General features: G+C 42.2%; 1 protein-coding gene across 7 annotated transcripts in view; it reads left to right on the top strand.

The window, feature by feature from the left end:
• Msi2 (musashi RNA binding protein 2) overlaps positions 1-7,565 on the top strand; it is a 366,811-nt gene extending 359,246 nt beyond the window's left edge. For 4 of the 7 annotated variants that reach the window (XM_077800895.1, XM_077800891.1, XM_077800889.1 and 1 more), the window contains one exon: positions 3,123-7,565. In XM_077800895.1, the coding sequence (XP_077657021.1) occupies positions 3,123-3,184 (62 nt within the window). In that variant the 3' untranslated portion in view covers positions 3,185-7,565. Of the gene's footprint in view, positions 1-602; positions 676-3,122 lie in introns of those variants that run through there. The other 3 variants (XM_077800892.1, XM_077800890.1, XM_077800894.1) reach the window with 2 other exon arrangements.
• The last annotated feature ends 18,838 nt before the right edge of the window (positions 7,566-26,403 follow it).

Genomic DNA, 26,403 nt, shown 5'->3' with positions numbered 1-26,403 from the left:
GTCAGTAGTTTGATGAGTCTAATCCTTTCGGATCAACTGGAGTACCAAATCCAGAATGTTATTATTCATCCAAGAGCTGCATCGACTTGGGGAACCGTCTATCACCACTTAGAACACGACTCATTTCCATTTTCAGTGTCCAGAAACACAGACCCTACTTGTTTTTTGAAAACCTGAGTCTTTGGACCCGTATGCTACAGTGATTTCTCTGAAAAACCCCACATAGCAACATAGTTTGTCTGCACTGGGATTTCTTCTCCCCAGCTTGAACCATTGGAACCCAGGACACAGGTCCTTATCTTTGCCCTTTGGGGTCAGGGCCCCCGTCATTTGGGGCATGAGCCCCACTACACACCCACCCCTTTGAATCTGGCTCTTGGTTTCCCTTGTGTCAGCAGACAGGCTGGGGTGGGGGTCATGGGGGAGGGAGGGACTGGAGCTGAAGAGGATGTCATCCTGGTCCCTCATGGCACGGTGTCTCAGAATTACATATTCATGCTGGCAACCACAGACTAGTCCTAGAGATAATTTTCTTTCCCAGAATATGACAATCTGTTCCCATGTATAGCGCACTGATGACCTTAACAATTGTGCAATTTTAGGGACCTTTGATTGCAACGGCCTTTACAAATGGATACCATTGAGCAGGTGCTTTCGTTGCCATCTCACTCTGAGGTATTACCGTCTCTGCCATGTGTCTCCGCCCTGCCGGTGTGTCCGTACATGTATGTGCACTGGTCATACATGTATGAGCATGCCATTGTCTCATCACATCAACATCTCTCCCTCCTCTTTCTGGACCCCTTTTCAGGCGGGTGGGGGCAAGAACAAATCCAGTCTTTTAATCTTTCATCCCTTCCTCCAGCTTTTAATCATGACCTCACCTTTTTTTATTCTCTCTCTTTTTTTTTTTTTTTTGATTTGGGTTTTTTTTTTTTTTTTTGGTTCTTCAGTTGGTTCTTTCGATTCCATTTCTGTATCGTCCCTACCGTCATCTTTCTCTGTCTTGAAATACAATCAAGAGTGTGGGAAACTGGAAGGCGATTTCGTACTATGCCCATGGGGTGGGGTGGGGGGGTGGAGGTAGGGAACTTCTGGACTTCTGCCAAGCCTGGGGATAGGAGGCGGGGACCAGGGCCACTCCCCAAGGTCCTGTGAGCTGACCTTGTGGGTGGCTGGGCCCTTTCAGCTCTCCAGGGCTGTCTGGGGCTCAGCCAATGGGATTCATGCAGTCAAACAGCCAGACTCCATCTTTTAGTGAAAAGAAAACATTTTTGCCAGTAACTACCGAGTAATTATCCAGATTACCGCACGAAAAGCAAATTAAATTAACGACATCACCTGCATAACGTGGATTTGGATCCCTGCCAGTTTCCTAACCTTTTAAACTGAGCTCAAGTTAATTAAACATTTTTTTTTAAATCACTTTGATGGGGATATGGAGGGGGTGGGACAGAGGAGAGGGAGGTTGGGGTGGGCAGTGAGCAAGCCTCCTGCCACATTCTCCTCAAAAATGAGTGTCTGTCATTCTTGGGAAGAACTCCAAGCAGGGAGAGGGGTTATCCTGGAAAGCACTAGATGTGTGCTGCGTTACTACGTGAGGTTGAGGGGGGTGGGTTGGAACACCAGCCGGTCTCCTTGAAGTGGGAGGGCGACAGCTGAGGCCTGAGAATGGGTTCCACTCGAGAAATCCCACTGGCGCACAAGAGCCTTTGGCTCTTGGAGTGGGATAGAAAAGGCCTGTGTTGGGTCTCTGGGGCAGAGTGATGGCTCCCAGCCCTGAGTCAGCCAGGACTGGGTCTGGTGGGACCAGCTGGGGACCAGGTTGAGTTGAGCTCCACAAAATCTCTGGATTCCTCTCATGTCGCTGCTAAGGAATCACCTCAACTAACGCAGCTGCCTCTCTTAACCCAATAAGCCATGTGTGTGAATTCTCCCCAGCCCTCACCTCCACTCCCCTTCAAGCACTGACCCAGCCATTGCTGGCCAGAGCCAGAGGCCACTAACAGTTTGAAGGAGAGCTTCTCGCTACTAATTAAGCTGGGTTTGGGGGCCCAGAAAGGTTTCTCTGTAGAGCAGGGAGGACCGATAGGTCCAAAGACTGGGGATTGAAGAGAGCTCCAGCCCCCATCCGCATGGAGTCAGATGAAGAGGGAATTAAACAATCACTGGGCACCACAGAGATGCTGGTGCTCCTCCTTCCCTTCCTCTCCCGGAAGAGGAGTGTGGACCTCCTCCCCCCAGCGCCCTCCCAGGGGTAGGGGTAGGCAGAAGTCAGCTCATCTCCCTCACCCGACTCTAGGACTCAGTTTCCCAAGAAGGCTGGCGGAGCCGAGAGAACGGAGGCAGCAACCTACCCCTTCCAGAAGGAACTAAGTGAGCCAGTCGAGTCACGGGATCACACCGTGGCTGTTGGGGACTAGCCAGAGATACACTTTGTCCCCAGCAGAGGTGCCCTTGTGACATTTGGTGCCATCCATAAAAGAGGGGCCCAGACCCACAGCCAATTCAGGGCCACCCAGTCAGCAAGTCTTTGAGTCCTGTACTTAGTTTTGGTCTTCCCGAGTGGGTTGTTGTGTACTTTGTTTTTCTAAGTATCCCAACCTTCAATCCTTTGGTATAGAATATGAATTTTTTTTAGTATACATTTGCACTTCCAGTTATCCATGGGTATCTACTAAAGGCAAAAGTTTTTCTTTACCACTTAGTTTTGAAAGGCAGTTTAAAAAAGAAAAAGTATCTGGTCAATGTGCAGCTGGACCAGCTGGCTGGAAGTCCACACACAACCCGTGAGCTGGCGAGACCCTTCCCGCCATTACCACAAGCAGCCTCCAGTCCTGTAGCCCATCAGCAAAGGAGTCACAGAGCTGCCCTCGCCTGGGCGTCAGGCGGGGCTTAGACTTCAGATTTCCCAGGCTGTGATCTCAGAAAGGTGTTAGCCCCACCCTGGTCACACGTGCCCAGTCTCCCAGCCTAGGCCTTTGGAAACTCATCGTAGTTGAACAGTTGCAGTTAGTCACACCCTTGCCTGACCCTTTTTCTCTCTCCTCCCACCCCCCCCCACCCCCCCCCCGCTGCTCTCTGTTCTCTTCGGGATCCTTCTGACCTTCCCGGCCCTGCAGAGCATACCTGGATGTCCAGGCAAGACTGGGCGAAGTTTCTGAGTGGCCCTTTGTTTAGGTGATGTCCTCAGACCTGGACCCCCCACAGCCTCACTCCTCATCCCAACCAGAGATGGCTCACTTCGGATCGAGGGTTGACTACATCTCATCTCACGAATCTGCTGTAATATACGACGACAGCTTTTAAATGTGTATATAATCCATGATTTTTTGGTTTGGTTTTGTTTTGTTTTTCTTGATGGTTTCCCTTCCCCTTCTCTCTTCCCCGCCTCCTTTTAAATCTCTTTGAATCACAATTTGGTAGTGATTTTGACTTAGTCCAGTAGTCACCTAGCTTTAATATCTAGTCAAAAGCTAACCATAGTATAATTGTTATATTAAGGAGTTATATTTTTTTTTCTTTAAACAATTTTTTTTTTTTTTTGCTCGTTTTGATTCTGTTCTCACTTTTAAAGGATGCTGAGATGGTGATGTTGCTCTCCATATTTTGGTACCAATTCTGAGACTATGAATTTTTCAGGTGGAACTTTAGCACACCACGATGCTGTTGTGAGGAGGGGAGCGGGAGGTGGGCGTAAACTTTCTGTTTTGCGTTGTAGACGAAGTGAGATGTAGTAGGCTAATTAACAGACTCTCTAGCGGTTCTTTTTTTGTGATGTCTCTTTGTTAACCTAAGTATCTATTTTCGGCAATAAGGTAAGGACGACCATGTTTTGGGTGTCCTCCTTTTCTATAAGTGCTTTTTTTTCTGTTGAAAGAGGTCATATTATAAGGTTTTTTGAAATTGTGAATTCTAAAAAAAAAAAAGAAAAAAAAAGAAATGTTGTAAATACAATTCCATTAACTACATAGAAACTATTAAGAAAGAGAGAATCAAAAAAGAAATATTTTTGTGAGGGAGTCGGTCCCAGGCAGTTTGATGCTCGGGAAGGAGGAGGGGATGGATGGAAGGTTGACCAAGTCCGGTACTGAGACTGAGGAACACCCAGCTGCCAGGACGACCCCGGACAAGTGAGGGCGCTGTCGAGCTCTGTCGTCAGTGCGATAGACCTATGAACTGTACTAGTATCCTACCAGCCTATCAACCTCTCTGTCTGTGCACAGCTTCAGATGTTACCGTCTAGCTAGATTTTTATTTAAAATATGAAAAACTGCTTTTCCCAAGACGTTTTTTAAAGACAAAGCTACAATTTTAATATTTAACATATTTAAAGTTTCAAAGCACACCTGTTTGGCTTGGGGGCGGGTCAGGGAGGGGACATTCTTTTTCAGTCTTAATTTTTAAATATCTGATCATTTTCTATCGTCCAATCATTTCAGCACCTCCAAACGTTCCTAGGACCCTCTGCCTCTCTCCTCCCCCTCCCCTGCCGACCCCAGCCCCAGATCTGGGGGCCCCTGGGCCAGGAGTGGATACACCTGCATGAATACAACCTTTTCTCCATTCACTTTCTATTTACAAATTAGGAAAGCAACCTTTTGGTTTATATATTTTTTTTTAATACCTCAGTGCTGCAAGTATCACCAGAGAGGCTATGGAAGAATTCTTTTTTTTTTTAATTTATTGTAGATGTAAACAGAATTTTAAAAATAAAAAGTATAAACATCACTGCACTGTGACTGGTGGGAAAAACTGACAGTTTCCTGTTTGCACATGTTTAACATTTGGCTGTTATAATATATGGTCCTCGGTTGGGGAAAGACACTTATGATGAAGGATATTTTTTAATTTAACTTTTTTTTAAATATTGGTAATAGGTCAGCAACAGCAACTTATAGAAGTACAACTCAATAGATGGCATTAAAACATATTGTAGTGTGGATATATATTTTTTTCTTTTTAAAAGATGTGATATTGACGTTTTATTAATATTTTTTAAATTGTTACGTTTATAAATTTGGTACTTAAGGCACAGCCAGTATGAGACACTGAATGCGACATTTATTATAAAGAGCTGCTGCACTCCTATTTTTATAAATTTTACTAACAAAGTAGACTAATGTAGACATTCACAGACATGGTAGGGCAAAAGCATCTTTAAACTAAAGACATCAAAATACTAACTCAGAAAGAAAGAAAAAAAAAAGCCTTTTTCAATCCTTATTAAACAGCTACAGCATTTTTTTTAAAAGAGAGAATCATGTTCTTTGTTTTTCCAGTAAAATATTAGGTTGTTTGGAGAGATTTGCGGGGGGAGGGGGGATTTTTTTTTCCTTTCTATTTTTTTTTAAATGTATTAATTTCCAAACAACCAGGTTAAGTAAAATGCTGGACGCTTTTAAAATATCAGAACTTCCTCAAATCATAAAATAACAAAATAGAAGTTTTATTTTAAGAAAAAAAGAGACAATAAATTCCCAGATTCAGTGTCTAGCAAGGGGATTTAGTTACTTTTGTCCATGTTGGTGACGTACTGTATCCCCTTCCTTTTCTCTGCATCCCCATCACCTCGTAGAAGATTCTTGGTTGATCATTGTCTGTTAATAATGTATAAAATGGCTATCTTGTAAGCGTGCTGTCCTGGTACTAGTGTAGTGACTTTTTTTCTCCTCTTTCTTCTAGTACATATTGATAGGTATAATGTAATTAAGGTTTAAAAAAAAAAAACTAGACATAGTTATTCAGATTTAGGACCAGTAAGGATAGAACTTTCTCTTATTTATGAAAAGAAAAAAAATGCTGATAATTTTGGGGCAGTTTTTTCCTTTTAATTTTTTTTTTCAATTTCAAGTTTAATTTTGATTTTTCCTGATCTGATGTGGTTTCAACTAACCCAAGGTCTCACAATGTTCAAATGCCGACCAACTCTACGGCATTTTGTGGATCCCCCACCCCCCCTCACTGTGAAGGGGTGTGCCATACTACCTTAAATGCTAATGCTAGATATGCAAAACTGGATTTTTTTAATTTATTTTTTAAAAGAGGGAGGCATGGTATATTAAAATGATTTTACTAAGAGAAAAAAAATATTTTTTTAAGAATGCTCAGAAGAAATTGATAATCTGTGTGAATATGTTTTAGATGTTTATATACCTTTTGAAGAGACCCAGTAGCCCATAGCACAAATCTCGTGGAAATCTGATATGTTTTAATGTGGCTACCTAGGTTAAGGTTCACGTTAGTCCCCCCCCCCCACCTCATCTAGAAGTCCATTTCAAATGATTTTTGTAAATTCTTTTAGCACTGATGTTCCGCCTCGTCTTTGTTTCAGTTAAGCTCAATGGCGAACCTGGGACCCACCTTTCACCTTCCCTGAGGGAGAAACCCTCTTGGCTGATGGCTCTTGGTGTAGCCACGGGGAACCCTGGCTTTCAGATCCATCTGCTGGAAGCCCCGACCTCCTCTTCTCCTGAGCAGAGGAGGAGAGTGAGTGGCCGTGGGGTAGATGGAGTTGGCAAGCCGGGGTCTCCTCTCCAGGAGCCTCTGCAGAGGTTGTTGGTGGCCTTCCTCATCCCGCTCTGGACCACCAGACGGCCTCGTGCTCTATCCCAGTCGCTCATTGGCTTGATTCAAACGAAGCCCCGACAGGCCTTGCGTTTTTATCCTTCATAACCATCATCTTAATTTGAACTTGTAGCTTGGGCTTTAAGGTAGCATGGCTCAATTGCTGTGGATTTAATGTCTCACTGCACAGCAGTTCACAGCCAGTGAATGTTACACACATCTTGCTAGACTAGTATAAAAATCATTGGGTAATTGTTGGTTCTAATGACCTGAAAGGTGTTCAGTTTTTGTTTTCCTTTTTTTTTTTTTTCAATCTTCGAGTTTTCTTATTTTTGATTATTTTGTTTTGTTTTATTTGGGATATTTTCTTTTCTTTTTTGGGGGAAAATTTTTATTTTTGGTTCCAACTAGAAAAACAAAACCTATTTTGATCTTTAGTGCAAACGAGGGCTAGGGACTTAGCCTCCACCACCACCACCACCACACTGCTTCATTCTGCCATTCACTCACTGCAGCATATTCAAGAATAAAGCAATATAGTTTACTACATTTTTTATTGAAGGTCAGCCATGTTTTCTGTATTATATTGCATATGAAATTGTTTACAAAAGAAACACTAACTCATACTTTATCAGTTGGAAGTGACACACAGGGACAGAGGGAGACTAGGGGGAACAGGTGGGGAGGGGAGAATTTTTTTTTTTTTTTTTTATCTTGAATGTGCTTTACCAGCCAGGTGATCTTCCAAGGAAGACAAAAGCCAGGAGGGTAGAGGGTAGAGAAGAGGGACCGGCTGCAGGCAAGCACATTGGATAGAGACACTGGGGAGTACTCACCCACCCTCACCCTAGAGCAGAAAACAAGCAGAGGTCAGCTCAGCTCAGTCCTGGGCACGGACACTACACCAGATGATGCTGGAAGTTAAGCAATACTTTAATACTGTCATGTGTTCGTTTTCTTTTTCTTTTTTTCCTTTCACCAAAAAAAAAAAAAAAGAAGAAGAAGAATAATAATAATAAGTAAGTAAACTAAAATACAAAAATCATGTGAATCAAACCCACCCTTCTCGGGGAGCAACCTTAATCCAAATACCCGGCTATCTAATAATCAGAATGTATTGTCTCGGACAGGATTTCGTTTCCGGGAGGCAGGGAGCGAGAGGGGAAGGGAACGGGGACTGAGAGACAAAAGTTCCAGAGCCTCGGTGGAAGGCTCCTGCTACTGTATTCTGTACATACTGTACCATCCCGTGTGGAGTCTGTGAGTGTGCTCTTGAGTAGCGTGGGCTAGCCAATCTGCCGTTCACGGTGTGTTGTAAACTCGGAATTCCATATGTAATAGGTTGCAAGTCTAAGCGTTTCATGTGGACATAAATGTATCTAAATAAAACTTTCCCTAGCACTGTGGCTGACCTCACCCTTACTTTTATACTTTAGTATGAAACCGATGAGAACTTTGGTAGTGAGTATTTTTTTTATATATATACATATATATGTATCTATATATATATCTATCTCAAGCATCTTTCAGGTCTTTGTGTGTGGCTTTCTTAAAGCCCTTGTTGTAAAAAAATTACTATGTGGATGGCAGTCTCTCACATCACAGATGTGGAAAGTATAATTTTATATTTGTATTTTCAAATAAATAAGTTTGTGAAAGGTTTCCATCCTCTACTGTGGTCCAGAAATCAATGTGTTTGTCTGACAAAAAATAAAATAAAATAAACTGTTTTGAACAGGGTTGTCTGGTGTTCTTGTACCGTGGGAGAGGACTGGGGTGGGGAGAGCCTATGTGGGGATTGGGGAGAGGGTATCACCGAGTCCCACCTGCCCCGCCTCACCCTTTGGCTTGAGTGTTGATCTGGGGGCCTCCAACCAAGAAGTCCTTTCCCTGTTGAGCCATTGTAACGAGGGACTGGAGAGCATTAAGGTGGAAAAGCAGGCCAGAAAGTAGGGCAGATTAATTATGGAGGTGCTCAGAATCCCTAGGAGTTCAGGAATACATGGCAAAGGTCCTATGAGACTGTAGGACCCAGAAGTGGGGAACAGCATAGAAGGAGCTAAGTGACCCCCCCTTGCCTGCCTCGGCTAGTTTCCAACAGTATGTGGGAGAAGGTGCCAGGGCACACTCCAGATGCCTGAACGGGACTGGAAGCCTGGCCTGTGTCCTTAAGGAATTCAGAGTTTTGCCAAATAGAAATAACTAGCATCACAAAACTGAAGGTATAGAGAGAGATCCTCTGCAGTGTTTGCAACCTCCTGTTCACCAAGCAATTGAGAAGAAGCAGAAGAACCGAGACAGCTCATTGAGGACAAAGACCTGGTGGTAACCAGCGGGATTCCTCCGATTTGTGGCCCCAGACACAGCCAAGGCACCGGGTTTGTATGGAATAAAGCATGCAGTTTAGAGTATTCCTATTGCTATTCCCTCAAGGCCTCAGGAAAAGCCCTGGTCCCCAGGACATGGCCTTCTTGGGTCCCTCCTCTGATTTCCTGCTTTAACAACCATCTTATGAGCATCCCCACTATACCAAGGACCTAGGGAGAGGCTGGAGAGAGTAGCACTGGGTGCCACGCTAGCTCCTGTGTGTCTATAGACAGGGCCACAACGCTCCAGTGTCCCATTACCTTGAAGGATCATCTCTGCTGTCTTCCAGAGACAGAAGAACTGTGGGGACTGATGTGAGAAATGCCTTCCAGGAATTCTGAGCCGACTGGGCCAGAGACCTGAAAAGGGCCATCTTGGCCATCCTCATTCTGATGGCTCAGCTCAAAGGAAGGTGAGGCCCAAGCACAGCCCAGGAGCCTAGAGAGAAGGAGCACAGGGAACAGGCACACCAGCTGTGAGCCAGACGGGTCACAATCTAGTTAGTCGTGCACCTGCTGCGAGCCTGTCTACAAAGAAGATAGGTCCTGTTTTAGTCAGCCTTTTCACTGCTGTGACTAAAAGACTTGACAAGGACAAATTTAGAGGAGGGAAAGTTTATTTGGGGGCTCATGGTTTCAGAGGTCTCCGTCCATAGACAGCCGGCTCCATTCCCCAGGGCTCAACGTGAGACTGAACATCAGAAGGGTACAGTGGACAGAAGCAGCTCACATGATGATCTGGAAGCAGAGAGGGACTCCATTCACCCGACACAAAATATGTACCCCAAAGGCGCACCCCCAGCCACCCACCTCCTCCAGCCACATGCTATCTATCCCCTTCAGTTACCACTCAGTTAATCCCATTAGGGATTAATTCACTGATTGGGTAAGGTCCTCATAACCCAATCGTTTCTCCTGAACCTTCTTGTGTCATCTCACACATCAGCTTTTGGGGGCCACCTTATGTCCAAACAATAACAGGTAATTTGTCCATGGTCAGAATGAAATCTCATCTCTAGGACATCCTGCTGCCCCTGGGTTCAAGGCTAGTGACCAGTGTCAGCATCCGGACTGGGTGTACCTGGGAGGTGGGGTGGGTGGGGCCTCAAACCTAAGTGCCCACCTAAGCCAATGAAGAGGTAGAAAAATACCAATTAGAGGAAACACTCTAGTGTTTCATAGAGAAACATTAAAAAGAGAATAGAAAAAAATCAAAAACTGGGAAAGGAAAAGAAACCACAATAGGCAATTTAATATACAAAATAGGATGAAAAGAATGAAATTAAGTGAATCCAGCACTGTCTCAATACTAATGGATTGAATTTGCTCCTGTTACCAAACACTAACAGTTTGGTGGCAGGAGGAGTTGGTGGGGAAGAGCCAGTTCCATGCCGGGTACAGAAACACATATAAGTGATAAAGAAGGCTGAAAATAAAAGGGGTGACAAAGAAAATAGGCAAATGCAAACCAAAATAAAAGACAGGAATTGAAGTGTCAGTATCAGATGTGATGGAACTTAACTTTTATTTTTAAATTGACTTTTTTTGGTGCCAGGGATTGAACCCAAGGGCACTTAACCACTAAGCCACATCCCCAGCCCTTTGTATTTTATTTTATTTTATTTATTTTGAGGCAGAGTCTCACTATGTTGATTAGGGCCTCGATAAATTGCTGAGGCTGACTTTGGATTTGTGAACCTCCTGCCTCAGCCTCCAAGCCACTGGATTACAGGCATACACCACCAGACCCGGATAGAACTTAACTTTTAGCAAGCACCCTAGACACAATTCTTAAAAACAAGAGAGCAGTGATAAAACTTTGAATAGAGAATATCTATTTTTACATATATCCATAGAACATACACAGAAAATTTACTCAAGTAAATTTTGCAGGAAAAAAAAAAACCACAGATTTAAATAGGTAGCAATTTACAGCCCAACTTCCACTATCACTATCCATGTGGCTATACATATGTAACTGCATGGAAATTAAGAAACAATTTTATGTGTTCCTGGGTCAAAGAGGAAAGTTAAAGAAAATTACAAACTATCTAGAAAGCAACAATAAGCACACAGTGTATGGAAACCTGTAACATGCAGCCAAAGCTGTACTCAGGAAAATGTATAGTTTTAAATGCCTTTTATGAGAAACTTTTTTTTTTTAGTAAAGAAACATGATTCATATTAATAAGGTAGCAGATAGTAACTTTAAAAAGCCAGAAAGGAGAAATGGATAGAGGCCAAAAGTGAAATAGCAAATAAACATAAAACCTGGATATTTACAAAGATTAATAAATCCTCTTAAATAGAGGGAGAGAGCAAAAATGTACAATATTAGGGACAAGAAAGGAGACATAAGTCATTGATAACAGAGGAAAGAATTCATAATGGCAACAAATCTAAAAAGTGCAGAGGAATCAGAAAATATCCTGCCAAACATAAATCACCAAAACCAGTAAGTAGAAAACTGGGATATTACCTCAAAGGATACTGAAGGAGTAATTAAAGGATGTAAAACAGACTGTAGCCAAACGAGTTTATTTTACTGATAACTACAATGCCATTTAAACAAACTCATTTATAAACCAAATGATAGAAAGGTATAGCAAGCACTCCTATTTCATGAAGCACATGTTCTGATGTCAAAACTCAATACAGGGGCTGGGGTTGGAGCTCAATGGTAGAGTGCTTGCTTCACGTGTGGGTTCGATCCTCAGCCCCACAGAAAAATAAAATAAAATGTGTCCATCTACAACTCAAAAAATTTTTTTAAACATTTTATTTTATTCATGTATTTAGTTATTTTTTCTATAAACTCAATACAGTACTAAAAAAAAGTACACCTACATACTTAGGAGCTCACATGCAAAAATTCCAAATGATTTTAGTAAGTAGACTACTGCAATGTATCAAGGGTATAATATAATAAGATGAAGCAGTCCTTTCAAGAATGTAAGCATATTTCAATATCAAGAAATCTCTGATCACAATCCATTATATAAGGAAGGATTTATGTAGTCCATTATCTAAAGGACAAAAAAAGTAGTCATGACATAAATGTTAACAAAGCATTTGAAAAATATGGCAGCTATTTCTAATTAAAACACCACAAAAAGTTGAAACAAAAAACAATTATATACAATATAATAAGGACTATTTTCTAAACCCAACATTAATTATTATCATAAATAGTAAAACAAACTACTTTAATTAAAATAAATTTGTAGGTTGCTTCTGTCACTGGTAATATTTAATATTGTCTTGGAGTTTCTAAAGGCGATAGAATAAAATACATAAACATTCGAAGAAAAAGACAAAAACGTGATTATATTCCTAGAAACTTCAAGATACACCAGTAAAACAAAATAAGCACATGAAAATTGCCACTGAAATTGATGTTAAACTTGGGAAGATGACTAAATGCATGATAAATATACAAAAAAAAAAAAGTAGCCCTGCTCTCCAGGAACAATCACCTAGTAATGGAAATAGAAAAAAAAAGTTTAGGAATGAATTTTATAAGAAAAATATATGCTCTATAATAATAATTGAACTCCCCAACACTAGGGAGATGGTCGAATAAATATGGTACATCCATACCACAGAAAATTAGGCAGCCATGAAAACAAAAGAGACCTAGATTATAATGGATGACTTGAAGGAATTCGTGAGGTACTATTGAGTAAGGCAAACTAGCTACAAAAATGCATATATTAAATGCTTTTTGTTGTTGTTGTTGTTCAGATTAAGCCAACCAAACTACGTATGAGCCAGGCATGGTGGTGTACACTTATTTTTTTTTATTTAAATAAACTTTATTTATCTTGTTTTATTATTAATTCATAGTACATGGAACAGTAGGCATTAAAGGACTTCACTAAATACTACCCAATGTATAGGTAAATTTGCCAGAATGTATTTACTTTTCTATTTGTAGACTCCAAACTACAAATATTAGGTATTATGAATAAAATGTTACTAAATGCTACTTTTGTGACCCATGTCTTCACTTCTCTTGGGTAAAACGTGGAATTTTTGGGACTCACATTTGGTGTCTATGTTTAATTTCAGAAACAAAAATGGAAAATGCAAGTTTATTTTTCAAAATGTTGGGTCCATTTTATATACTCAGAAATACCAAAGAGGATTTCCAGTTGCTCTGTAATCTTGCCCACATGAGGGGCTATTAGCCTTTTGTAGGTGGTGCACACTTATAATCCCAGCTACTTGGGAGGCTGAGGCAGGAGGATTGGAAGTTTGCAGCCAGCCTGGCCAACTTAACAAGACCCTTTTTCAAAATAAAAAATAAGAAAAAGGCAGAGATGTAACTTAGTCGTAGAGTACACCCAGGTTCCATCCCCAGTACTGAAAAAAAAAAACTACATATGTACACTTGTGGAAATACACATATATGTGTGTACCTTACATACATGATTACATGAGCACAAAGAAAGGGGTATGATCTATGTTGTTTACATGGTTACCTGTATGGGAGCAGGATGAGAAGGAAGACTGAAGTTGAAAAATGAGCTAGGGTGAAGAGAATGCAAACCAGGAAACAATGCTTAAGAGTTGCAATATTAATTTATCAAAAATTAGCATGATATGTTAAATTTTTAAATTGAAGAACAAAAAATATTTTCAAAAGAAAGCTAGAATAGGGTTGGGGTTGTGGCTCAGTGGTAGAGCGTTCTTCTAGCATGCATGAGGCACTGGGTTCGATCCTCGGCATCACATACAAATAAAATAAAGATACTGTGTCCACCCTAAGCTAAAATATAAATTTTTAAAAAAAGCTAGAATAATCCACATTCCGGTCACAATTGCATCTTGACTGGTGAAATGGGAAGAAGATTGAGATAAGTGGTCAAAGAGAATTCTGTCTTTATCTATAATTTCTAACTCTCCCAAATAAGCATGGCTTTATATATTCAGCCGAAATAAAATCAATTTTTAAATTATCTGTCTAAAACAAGGAATTCAAGAAAGTCCATGGGAGGAGAAAATAGATTGTATGCAGTGTTTATGGAGGTAAGTGGTTTTTTTTTTCTCCTGGTATATTCTTCTGTCTACATTTTTAAAAATATTTTCTTTTTTAGATGTTAATGGATCTTTATTTCATTCATTCATTTATATGTGGTGCTGAGAATCGAACCCAGCGCCTCACACATGCTAGAAGAGCGCTCTACCACTGAGCCACCAGCCCAGCCCTCTGTCTACATTTTGGGGCAGTGACGCCCTTGTGGGAGAACCTGGCTTCAGGTGAACACCAAATACAACAGGTTCAAGGGCACCTTCCTTCCCCCCTGCCAGAGACAAAGATAGTAATCTCTAAAAAACATACTTAGGTATAAATTACCTCAATATAATATAAATATAGTCAGATCCATTCATTTTAATTGTACAATTTAATGAATTTTGAATTGTACACACCTGTGTAATTCCCTCCATAATCAAAATAGAGAACGTTTCCATCAATGTAAAAATCTCTTAGTCCCATATGCTCACACCTGACCTCGGAAAACAACAAAACTGGTTTTTCAGTCACTATAGCTTACCTTTGCCAGCTCTAGAGCTAACCATAACTGGAATCAAGTAGAATGGATTCTTCATATCTGGTTGCTTTGTTGTTCTGTTTTTTCCTAAGCACATGCTTTGAGATCTGTCAGTGTTTGTGTTAATTGTTCATTTCTTTTTATTACTGAGTTGGTTTTTTCATCATATGAATATACTCCATTTGTTCCCAGTTTGGGGCGGTTTACAAAGAAAGCCATTGTAACCGTTTGTGGATAGTTTTGGGGGGAAAGGTAAGTTTTCATTTCTCTTAAATCAGTACCTAGAACTAAGACACTGAGCTTTATAACAAGCAAATGCTTAAATTTAGCCAAGTCGTTTGCCAGGTGGATGCCCAATTTTACATTCCCACCAGCCGAGGATCAGACTTCTTTTCAGGAAGAAGTGTTGTGTTGTTAGGTTTGTTTGGTTGTTTTGTGTTTTATTGTTGTTACTGATTCTTCAGTTTGTTTACTTGTCAGTCTGGTAGCAGGGAGTACTATCTTATTGTGATTTTCATTGTATTTTTCTAACGAGTATTGATGTTGAGCATCTTTTTGGGTGCTGTTAACATTTGTATATTTTCATCAATTAAGTATTTGTTCAAATCTTTTGGTCAATTTTTTGGGGGGGCGGGTACTGGGGATTGAACTTAGAGGCACTTGACCACTGAGCCACATCTCCAGTCCCATTTTGTATTTTATTTAGAGACAGGGTCTCACTGAGTTGCTTAGCAGCTCCCTTTGCTGAGGCTGGCGTTGAAGTCTTGATCCTCCTGCGTAAGCCTCCTGAGTTGCTGGGATTGCAGGCATGTGCCACTGCACCTGGCTTGATCAATTTTTTAACTGGATGGTTTTCTTATTAATTTTTGAGGATGTATATTCTGGATATAAGTCCTTTATAAGATATGTGCTTGCAAATGTTTTTTTCCCAGTCTGGCTTGTTCCTTTATCCTTTTTTTTTTCTTTTGCTGAATTGTAGATTGAATCCAAATCCTTGAGCATGCTAGTCAAGCATGCCACCATCCTATCATTAAACTACATCATCGGTCCTTTTTAAAATCTTTTATTTTTATTATGAGACAAGCTCTCACTAATTTTCCCAGGTTGATCTCGAACTTGCCATTCTGCTGCCTCAGCCTCCCTAGTAGCTGGGATTACGAAATACACCACCATGCCTGGCATCAAAGTCTTTGAAAGAGCAACAGTTCTTAATTTTTAAAATCCAATTTACTGGGTTTTTATTTTTAATGGATCGTACTTTTGTTGTCATATGAAAGAAATCTTTGTCTAATTCAAAGGCAAAAGATTGTCTCCTATATTTTCTTCTATATTTAATAGTCCTGCATTTTACATTTAGGTCTATGGCCCATTTTGAGTTAATTTGTATATATGGTATAAGGTATGGATTAAGGGTCTTCTCTTATTTCATGTATTGAAATCCAAATGTTCCAATACCATTTTTTTTTTCCTACCGGAGATTGAACTCAAGGGCACTTAACCACTGAGCCACATCCCCAGTTCTATTTTGTATTTTATTTAGAAACAGGGTCTCACTAAGTTGCTAAGTTGCTGAGGCTGGCTTTGAACTTGTGATCCTCCTGCCTCAGCCTCCTAAGCCAGTGGGATTACAGGCATGCGCCACTAGGCCTGGCTCCATCATGATTTTTAAAAGTCATTTCTCTATTGAATTCAGTTGTCTTTGTACTATAATCAAAACTCAATTGAACAGCCAGGCACAGTGGCACCTGTCTGTAATCCCAGCTACTCGGGAGTCTGAGGCAGAAAGATCTCAAGTTTGATCCTGGGCAACTTAATAAGACCCTGTCTCAAAATTAAAAGGGCTGGGAATGTGGGGATTGGTTTCAATCCCCAGTACAACAACAACAACAAAAAGGCTGGGTGAGGATGAGGGATGGAGCTCAGTGGTAGGGCTCCCCTGGGTTCAAATTGAACGTATTTGTATGGGTCTTTCTGGTTACTCTCTCTTGTTCTCTCTTCTACACCACACAGTCTTGGTTGTGCTTTAAAAGTAAGCATTGAGATCAGGTAGAGTCACTCCATCAACTTTGGTCTTCTTTCACAATATTGTTTTGGCTACTCTAGTTCATTTGCTAAATTTTAGAATAAACTAGTTGATTTAGGGATGCAAATATTACTAGTATTGAACCCAGGAGTAATTTACCATTGAGCTACATCCCCAGCCCTTTTTATTTTCTATTTCAAGACAGGGTATTGCTGAGTTGCTGAGGATCACCTCATATTCGCCATCCTCCTGCCTCAGCTTCCCCAGTAATCCTGAGAATACAGGCATGCCCCGCTGCACCCAACTGAACTTGTTGATTTTTACAAGAAAATCTGGCTAGAGTTTTGGTTGTGATTGTGTTGAATCCACAAATCTTTGTAGATTCAACACATTTTTCATATATCCCTTATTTTAAACATTTCAAAAGACCTTAAAATCCAAGTTCATGTGGAATGTTTTTCCCACCTGGAGAACTTCCATATTCTAGCCGGGCACCGTGAGGCACACCTGTAATCCCAGCCATTTAGGAGGCTGAGACAGGAGGATTGAGAGTTCAAAGCCAATCTCAGCAAAAAGTGAGGCTTGCTAAGTGACTCAGTGAGACCCTGTCTCTAAATAAAGTACAAAATAGGGCTGAGGAGTGACTCAGTGGTTGAGTGCCCCTGAGTTCAATCCCCAGTACCCCCACTCTGCAAAAAAAAAAAAAAAAAAAAAGAAAGAAAGAAAGAAAAGAAAAAGAAAAAAGAATTGTTACATTCTTTCCACATAAGAATTTTCTTTAATATTTCTTGTAGTGCAAATATACTAGTAATTAAGGTTTTGTTTGTCTGGAAAACTACTTGTCTCTCCTTCATTTGTTAAAGAATTTTTCTGGGGATGTTCTGTGTTGATAGGTTTTATCTCCTTTTAGCACTTTAAAGTACCTTCATGGTCTTCCAGCTTGCATGGAAGATAAATCTACCTACTCTTTTTAAAAATGTACCTCTATTTCTCTTTATTCTAGATTTGATTTTCAGCAGTTTGAGTATAATTTATCTAGATCCATGCATGAGCTTTTCCCTCTTTGTTTACTTGAGGTTCTTTGGCATTTCATCTGTAGTTTTATGTCTTTTATTATTTTGGAGTCATTCTCGTTTACTATTTTTTTCAAATATTTATTTTGCCCCATTCTCTGTCTCATCTTTTGGAATTTTTTAAATTTATTTTTTAGTTGTACACAGTACCTTTATTTTGTTTATTTGTTTTTATGTGGTGCTGAGGATCGAACCCAGGGCTACGATATGTACTAGGTGATTTTTAACCATTTTATTTTTTTAAGAGAGATTTTAACCATTTGATTTTTTTTAAGAGAGAGAGAGAGAGAGAGAAGAGAGAGAGAGAGAGAGAGAGAGAGAGAGAGAGAGAGAGAGAGAGAGAATCTTATTTATTTTTTACTTTTTCAGCGGACACAACATCCTTGTTAGTATGTGGTGCTGAGGATTGAACCTGGGCCGCACGCATGCCAGGCAAGCACGCCACCACCTGAGCCACATCCCCAGCCCCATACCATTTGATTTTGTCCTACAGCACTTCCTCTTTTTTTCCCACCCTTTTTATCTCCTTGTGTTTATGTAATTTCTACCGGCCCATTTTCAAGTTCACTGATTCTTTCTTCAATTGTATCAAGTCTACTGATCAGCCACAAATTCAGAGATGAGTTCTTCATCTTTGTCCCTGTTTTTCCCCATAGCTACTCTTCCTTGTAGTTTTCCTTTCTCTGCTGAAAATTTTTCCATCTATTATGTATGTTGTTCATTTTTTCCACCACAACCTTTAATATATTAAGTTCCCTGTCTGATAGCTTTCCTGGGACATACCTGAATCTGGTGCTATTGATTGCTTTGTTTCTTGACAGTGGGTTGTGTTGCCTTGTTATTCTATGTCTCATGAGTTTCAATTGAAAACTTAACATCATTTTGAACAGTAGAATAAAGTAAATAAGTATATATTTTCTTCTGCTAGGCCAGGAGTCTGCAAACTATGGCCAATGGGACAAATCGGGTGTACTGCCTTTTTTTTTTTTTTTTTGGTATGGCCTTTGAGTTAAAATGGTCTTTAGGTTTTTTTAAGGTTGAATGGAAATAAAAAGAAGAATGTCATTTTGAGACACAAGCAAATTACACGAAACTCAAATTTCAATGTCTCCAAAGGAAGTTTTATTGGAGCAAACAATGCCTGCTGTTTGCATATTGACTATGCATGCTTCATGCTTTAACAACTAAGTTTAGTAGTTGCAGCAGAGATCACAAAGCCTAAAATATCACAATTTGCCTACCACTGATGGAGGTAGCTGAGTCAATCTAATCAGAAGTTGACCTGGCTTTGGGTTTTGCTGCTTGGGTTTGGATGTCACCTTCAGTGTGCCACCAGCTTCAAGTTCCTCTATCTCTCTCTTATTCTTAGGGTGGAAGAAAAGTTGCCAAAGGATTTTTCTTGGCATTTCTGTTTCTCTCTCTTTTTTTTTTTTTTAGTAATGATTTTTTTTAACAGAGAGAGAGAGTGAGAATTTTTTAATATTTATTTTTTAGTTCTCGGCGGACACAACATCTTTGTTTGTATGTGGTGCTGAGGATCGAACCCGGGCCGCACACATACCAGGCGAGCGCGCTACCGCTTGAGCCACATCCCCAGCCTGGTGTTTCTGTTTCAATCTTAACTTTAGGCCCTGTGTCTCTGGGCATCCGTGATCCACCTTTCCCTAGTAGTAGGAATTCCTCATGGTCCAGTTGATCTTCCTTCCTCCAGAAAGTTAAGACTTTTGTTCCACGGGTGATAAAATCTAGTCTGGGCTTCATGTTTTCACAGGCTGCAGGAAGTTTAGCAGTTTTTTCACTTTGACTAAACACCTCTGGAAGAAGGATAAGTGTAAATAATATTAAGATATATATTAAAGTACATTCGTGCTAAGGTGATCACTGATTCTTTTTTTTTTAATATTTATTTTTTAGTTTTCAGTGGACACAACATCTTTATTTTATTTCTATGTGGTGTTGAGGATCGAACCCAGCGCCCCGCACATGCCAGGCGAGTGTGTTACCGCTTGAGCCACATCCCCAGCCCAATGATCACTGATTCTTTCAACCCTGGGAGGGGTAAGCAGATCAGGGTCTTGCATCAGCTTCCAACACTGCCTTGGAATCCCAGCCCCTTTTTGGTTTATCCAGAATGTTAAGTTCCATGAACTCCCTGACTTCACTAATTCCAGTCCCAGACACATCTGAATGCTTGACTTATCCCTGGTCTTAATCAACATGCACACCCTAAGCTTCAGTGAGTACTGTGTCAAGGCTCAAGAATAATTAATAACTCATGCAGTGAATTTGCACTAAATACAAGTGCTATAATTACACCAATCAAAGGCAAGCACAGAACATGAAAAATATTTGGGGAGATAAACTGAACCCTTTGGTTTTTATGGAGGAAAAGTTATCAAATCACAGTAAGGTCATAGCTGAAAGGAAACTTTGAGAATATTTGGTCCATCTCCTTCACTTAACAAAGGAGATAATCCAGGCTCAGAGGGAAGTAACATGCAAAAGGTCACACAGCAAGCTAAGAGTGAGCACTTTCTGAATTAAAAGCAGGGAGAAGGCAGGGAACCCCCCCCCCCCGTCTTTGTGGGAGGGGAGAGGCCTATTGGAGAGAAGAGCACCAGGCCTGTTTCTGTTGCTAAGTAGCTGCATGGTAGTGTGACTCAGTGTCCTGCCTCTTTCCCAGGACTAACTCAGCTGAGGGGTGTGATGGCTCTTTAGCAACATTAAGCCTTCTTGTTGGGTACAGTTTTGCTCACAAATTGAGGCCAGGAATTATGGAGACTTGTGGACCATGTGAGCTGATGTTTTGAGGAGCCCCCATCTAAACTGGGGTTCCAGTACCAGAGCAGTTAGCCACCCTGACTAACAGCAAATAAAGGGAGCTGCCTATGGGTGCATCCTTCACGGGATACTTCTTTTACCTCGAGGGTGGCTTGATACCTACTTTTCCAACTTGTGACCAGTGGGGTTCCTCACACAGGCCACTTGCTTATGCTTCCAGAGCCCTTGTGGCTTTCCTCTGACCCATACCCAGTTTATGCCAGTCTGACCCACTGCTCTGCAACTGTCCCTTGTGTCCCCGTCCAACCTCCTCATCCTAGGGAAAAACCCTGCCTGGTATTTCCCTGCCTTGGCTCAAATTCAAAGCATCACTGCAATAGGAAATAAGTCCAAAGATTGATTACTTATAGATTTGGGGCAGGGAGGGTGAAATGAGTCAGGAGGACAGTCCCCTGTTACCGGATCCCACGAGGCAGGAATAAAGAGTCAAGCAGGGGGAGAGACTGAGCATGACAACTAGAGGTAGAGTACGTTTGGAGGAATAGGGTGTAAGTCGATTTAAGTTCACGGGCATTTGCCTGACTGGTTCATTGGAAGGAAGCAGCAGGAAAGCCATGAGCGTCGTTGACCCGGTAAGAAAAATGCCTCAAAGTTCTTGTCTCTGGCCCCCAGCTGGGGTCATTGGAGTGTGGCGTCTATCTCCAATGCCACCTTTGCTGTGTGCTCTTGTTACCCATGAGGACGGGGGCATCTTGGTGGAACTGTGATGCTGAGATCCTGCTGTCACCTGGGGCTCGCTTCCCTCCATTTTCTGAAGATGAGGCCACCTTGACCAGTGGGTATGTCCCTTCCTGTCTCTCCCAACAGGTTCTGGAGTGATCAGGATCTCATCAGGAATTCAGAAGCAGACTCATGTGAACAAAGAGAAGTTACTATGAGAAACTGGAGTTGGCTTTGTGGTTAAGCGCCCTTGGGTTCCCAGCGCAAGTGCGCACGTGTGTGCGCACACACACACACACACACACTTGAGAAATTGGTTGAGAACTTCGGAGGGGCCTCATGAGAATGATTTGGGGGATACTCCCTGCATGAAGTCCTCTTGGATTGTTATGACAAAACAACACAGACTGGGTGAATTAAACATCAGACATTTACTTTTCCATAGTTCCGGATATTGGAAGTTCAAGATCAAAGTGCTGGCTCACTGGGTATAGGTAACAGGTCGTTTCTTGGCTGATAGATGGTCACCTCCTGGATCATCTTGGGGCCTCTTCTCACTGTGCATGCATAGAGAGAAAGGTGAGTTCTCTAGCATCTCTTCTGAGAAAGACATTAATCCTGATTAATCCTACCATGTGCAGTGGTGCACACCTGTAATCCCAGTGGCTCAGGAGGCTGAGGCAGGAGTTCAAAGTCAGCCTCAGCAATTCAGCAAGACCCTGCCTCAAAATTTAAAAAATGATAAGGACTGCAAATGTGATTCAATGGTTAAACATCCCTGGGTTCAATCCCTGGTACAAAAAATTAATAATAATCTTATCTGATCAGTGTCCCACTCTTAGGATCTCATTTAACCTTAATTATTCTTTTAGAGGATCCATCTCTAGCTACACTAGAAATTAAGGCTTTAGCCTTTGAATGAAGGGAGACACAAAACTTCAATCCAAATACTGCTTCATCCCAAACAAAAAGGCCCAGAGACTGGAACCCATTGCTGCTAACAGCTGGCTGGAACAGGAAGCAGATAGGAAGAAGAGTAGTATGATCTCTTGCCCTGTGGTGTCCTTCAACACCTCCCATAGACAGGGCCTGGCAAAGTCGGCAATGTCACAGCAGAGTGTGGAAGGCTGAGTGTGAAGCCAACGACTGGCATTGTTCCTCAGTAGGAACTCCCTCTGCATCCAAGAGAGATTGTGGAATTAGAACAATCCAACATTTATTGGGCACCTATTATGTGCCAAAAGTCATGTTCACTCCTCAAGATTACAAAACCTTTTTTTTTTTTTTGTACCAAGGATTGGACCCAGGGGTGCTTAACCACTGAGCCACATCCCCAGCCCTTTTTATTTTTTATTTTGAGACAGAGTCCTGCTAAGTTGCTTAGAGCTTTGCTAAGTTGCTGAGGCTGGCTTTGAACTTGCAATTCTCCTACCTTAGCATCCTGAGTCACTGGGATTACAACATGCACCACCACACCCAGCAAGATTACAAAATCTTCAATGTCATATTGAAGAATTTGGTGAGTGGACAATGGCCTGGTGGATTTGAGCAAAGAGGTGGTATGACCTCTGCTTTACTTGGTCCCACCCATCCTTGTTCCCCACACTTTTGATTCACCCTACACTCTCTGCTCTTTTGAATTTACATCTTCTCTGCTCATCTGATATGCATGAGCCATTTAAAATGCAGCTGTAGGTGCTTAGGAGAAGGCTCCACGGAATCAGAGCTGTCTGCGGCTTCCATGGGAGGACAGGCGTGAGGGCCAGGCTTAGATCTTACCAGGTCCTCAGGGATGTGGCGAGAGTGAGGTGGGGAAGTGCCTCACCAGACCACTCACACATTCTCCATCCCCAACACACTACACACAGTCCCTCACTCACAGCCTCTCTAACACACACGTGTGCAGGCCAATCTCCTCTTAATCCCACATCACTCACGTCACAGACTCACACTCTCATTCACCCACACTCACTCCTGCTTTCAGCCTCACATTCACCCTTTCAGACACACCCACTCACACACTAACACTCACACCTGCTCATGTGTTCACACTTACTCACTCTCACCCACTTGTGCACACTGAATCATACCCACTCACATGCTCACACACTCACATCCATGCACACCCACACACATGCTTTACACACTCAGAAAAACTCACACTCATGCATACCCACTCACACACCCACTCACATGCTCATACTCATGCTCACACCCACTCACTCCCATGTACGCCCATGCACACCCACTCACCCACACACTCACACTCACTCACACGCGGCTCACACAATCCTTGCTCTCACAGTCGCTGTCACGCTCGCTCATCACTTCCATCCTCTCTCTGGCTCGCCCAGTCTAATCACTCTTCCCCAAGCTCTGCGACAGATGCCTCTCAGCAGAATTCTGCCGTCACTCAGCAAATGGGTACAAACTGGAGCGGTCTCTGAGCTGACGTCGAACGTGCAGGGAGTCTGCTTTCTGCTCCCTTTCTGAGAGAAGCCACAGTCCCTGCTCCTGCTTGTGGGTAAGGATCCGAAAACAGGACAACATAGAGCTGAGGCAAACTCCACTACGGAGGACCCTCCTCCCTCTGCTGCCGGTTCCCCCTACCCAGCAGGGGTGGGGCACCCGCACACCCCCCAGGGAACCCTGCCCACCCCGGGGGCTCCCTGGTCCGCCTGCAGACACTCCAGGTCCCTCTTCCTGAAACTCCTGTCTACCCCTCCTTTCTCTACTCGGGTCTTTCCCAGATTCTGAAGGCACCTCCGTGTCCTAGGATCACGTTATCCCAGCAGCAGGCCCGTCTTTTTTCTGATCTGTATCTTCCTCTGAATTCCTATTAAAGCCTTTTTTCTTGTAAGTTCTGAGTGTGTTTTGTATGACCACTCACCAGGGCTCCAGCCATTTGGGGTCTAGTTGTGTGGATTTGGGCTGCCCTCCTTCATTCTCCCTTAGATTTCCATTTTTTAAAAGTGTTCCTTATTCCATTTCATCTTGATGTATTTATTTAAGTTGGTAATACAACAATATATTTCAAAATTCAACAAATACTGGGGGAAAAAGTCTCCCTCTCCATTCAACCCTGTGACCCCGTTGCTCTCCTTAAAACTCCTTTTAATTTCTTGCAAAAGGGTATGGAACTATATACAAGGCTTTGTGTGTGTGTGTGTGTGTGTGTGTGTGTGCACATGCACATGTGAATGTGCGTGCGTGCGTGCGCTCACATGGGTGTGCACACATGCGTGCTTTACATGGGTAAGCTTGTTCAGCTATCAAAGGCATCCCCACGACATTCCCCATCTCCTCATGGGGGTCATTTGAGACTGCCCCAATCAGAAGTACATTTGTAAAATTTCTAAACTTCTCACATCATTCTCCCTTTCAGAGTCTTATAATATGAAGGAATAAATATATATCATTTTTTGAGCATCTCGTATTCTGTCTCCTCAAGTCTAGTGATACTGCCACGTACTAAGCCTTCCCCACCTCAGTGACCATGACCTACGAGATTACGAAGGTTGTAACATTGGACCCTTTCCCCCAAGATTCCCATCACTTGTAGCTGCCCCATCGATTCTGCTATGATTTCAGAGTGGCTGACCCGCTGGTCATCTTCTATCACCTTGGGAGATGAAATTGTTGGGCAAGTTGAAAGAAATCATTGGAACGGTCTCCTCTTTGAGTGCATCTCTTGGCCAACAGATGTCCTTCATCAACCCTCTAAAGCTGAGTGAGGTCCTGGAAGGCCTCTGGGAGACAGGATGGGACATGTGTCTGCACCAGCCAGCCCAGCTCTCCTGCTGCCACCGCCCCCCTCCCACAGGTCTCTGGTTAATTGCTATGACATATCAATGGGCACTCTCCGAGGAAAGAGCGGGCAAGCTGGCCCTCGGCATCCCAGTTCAGCAATCATTGGTGATTATAAACTAGTTATGAAGCCATGAAGATGGAGTCCTGCATTAACCAAATGACCCCTTCCCTAGCCCAGCCCACAGAGATCGCAGTGAGTGTAAAATCATGACTTACAACACTGGCGAATGTTAAGGGCTATTTAGGTTTTCAGGAGATTTACGGGGTAGTGACAGCGTTTGGCTGGATGGGACTCTGGCTCTCTGCTCCCAGATGTGCCTGTGTGTCTGTGGTCTCCCATGGACTCACATCCTATTTGGAACAGGCTAGCTGGCCTGGGCTTTACGTGGGTTTAATCTGAATGCGCTGATTGTCTAAAGTAGAAATTTATCATCTCGCCAATTTCCTGAGAATCCAAATGAGCTCAGCCCCACTTAATACTGCAACTATCCTGAACATAATTTAATCTTTCTTTAATGAGTCAAAAGGCACTTTGAAGCCTTGCACTAATCAGAGTCCTGGTTATGAATATCAGAATTTATATTGACCAAGTGTAAAAGTGCCCATCGAAAAATTAGGCAAAGGAAATGTTAGGAACCAGCACAGGTAGATGCTTCTGTGAGAGTGAGCGTGACTACGCGTGTTGGTGTGCGTGGGGAAGTATGGCTTGGTGTGAGTCTAACACTGTCAATCACCACATCCAAAGAATGACCCTGTCAAAAAGTCAAGGTCTCCTTGGCTGGCCTGCTCCCAAGGAGAGCTGGGTCTTTGCCAACTTGGACCTCAGTTGAGCAGATTTGGATGAAGGAGAGTGGGAGAGTTGGGCCAGCAAAGGCCCCAAACAGAGTCTCTTTAACAGGCAAAAGAGAAATGAACAGATAAGAGATGGGTCTGGGGGAGATGATTTGTGTTTAGAAGGAGAAAGTCGAGTGGGTTGGAAAGCAGGTACCATGATTGTGAGTATGTATGTGTGAGAGTGTGTGTGTGTCTACCTTGTGAGATCTAAAAGGCACCCAGACTTTGCTACAGTCTGAAAGTTTGCATTCCCCAGCCCTAAATTCATATGTTTAAATCTAAATCCCCAAAGTGATGGTGTTAGGTGGAGCCCTTGGAAAGCAATTAGGTCATGTGGGTGGAGCCCTTGTGAGGGGGATTAGAGCCTTCATAAAAGAGACCCAAGAGAGCTCCCTCATCCCTTTCCTGCCACAGGATTACACAGAAAGAAGGTTCATAAACATATGAACCAGGAAACAGGCCCACACCAGGCACCAGACCTGCCAGTTCCTTGGTCTTGAACTTTCCAACATTCAGAACTGTGAAAAATAAATGTCTGTTGTTTAAAACACCCCAGCCGATGGCATTCTATTTTAGAAACCTGTAAAAAAAAATTTTTTTTTAAATACACACTGTCTGGTGAAAGAAGTTTTGATAGCATCACCATGTGACATTCTTTGAATCCCTTCAGGAAA

Source organism: Urocitellus parryii, chromosome 7 (assembly GCF_045843805.1).
Source record: "Urocitellus parryii isolate mUroPar1 chromosome 7, mUroPar1.hap1, whole genome shotgun sequence".
Lineage (NCBI taxonomy): Eukaryota > Metazoa > Chordata > Mammalia > Rodentia > Sciuridae > Urocitellus > Urocitellus parryii.
This window is presented reverse-complemented; position numbering and strand designations above follow the sequence as displayed.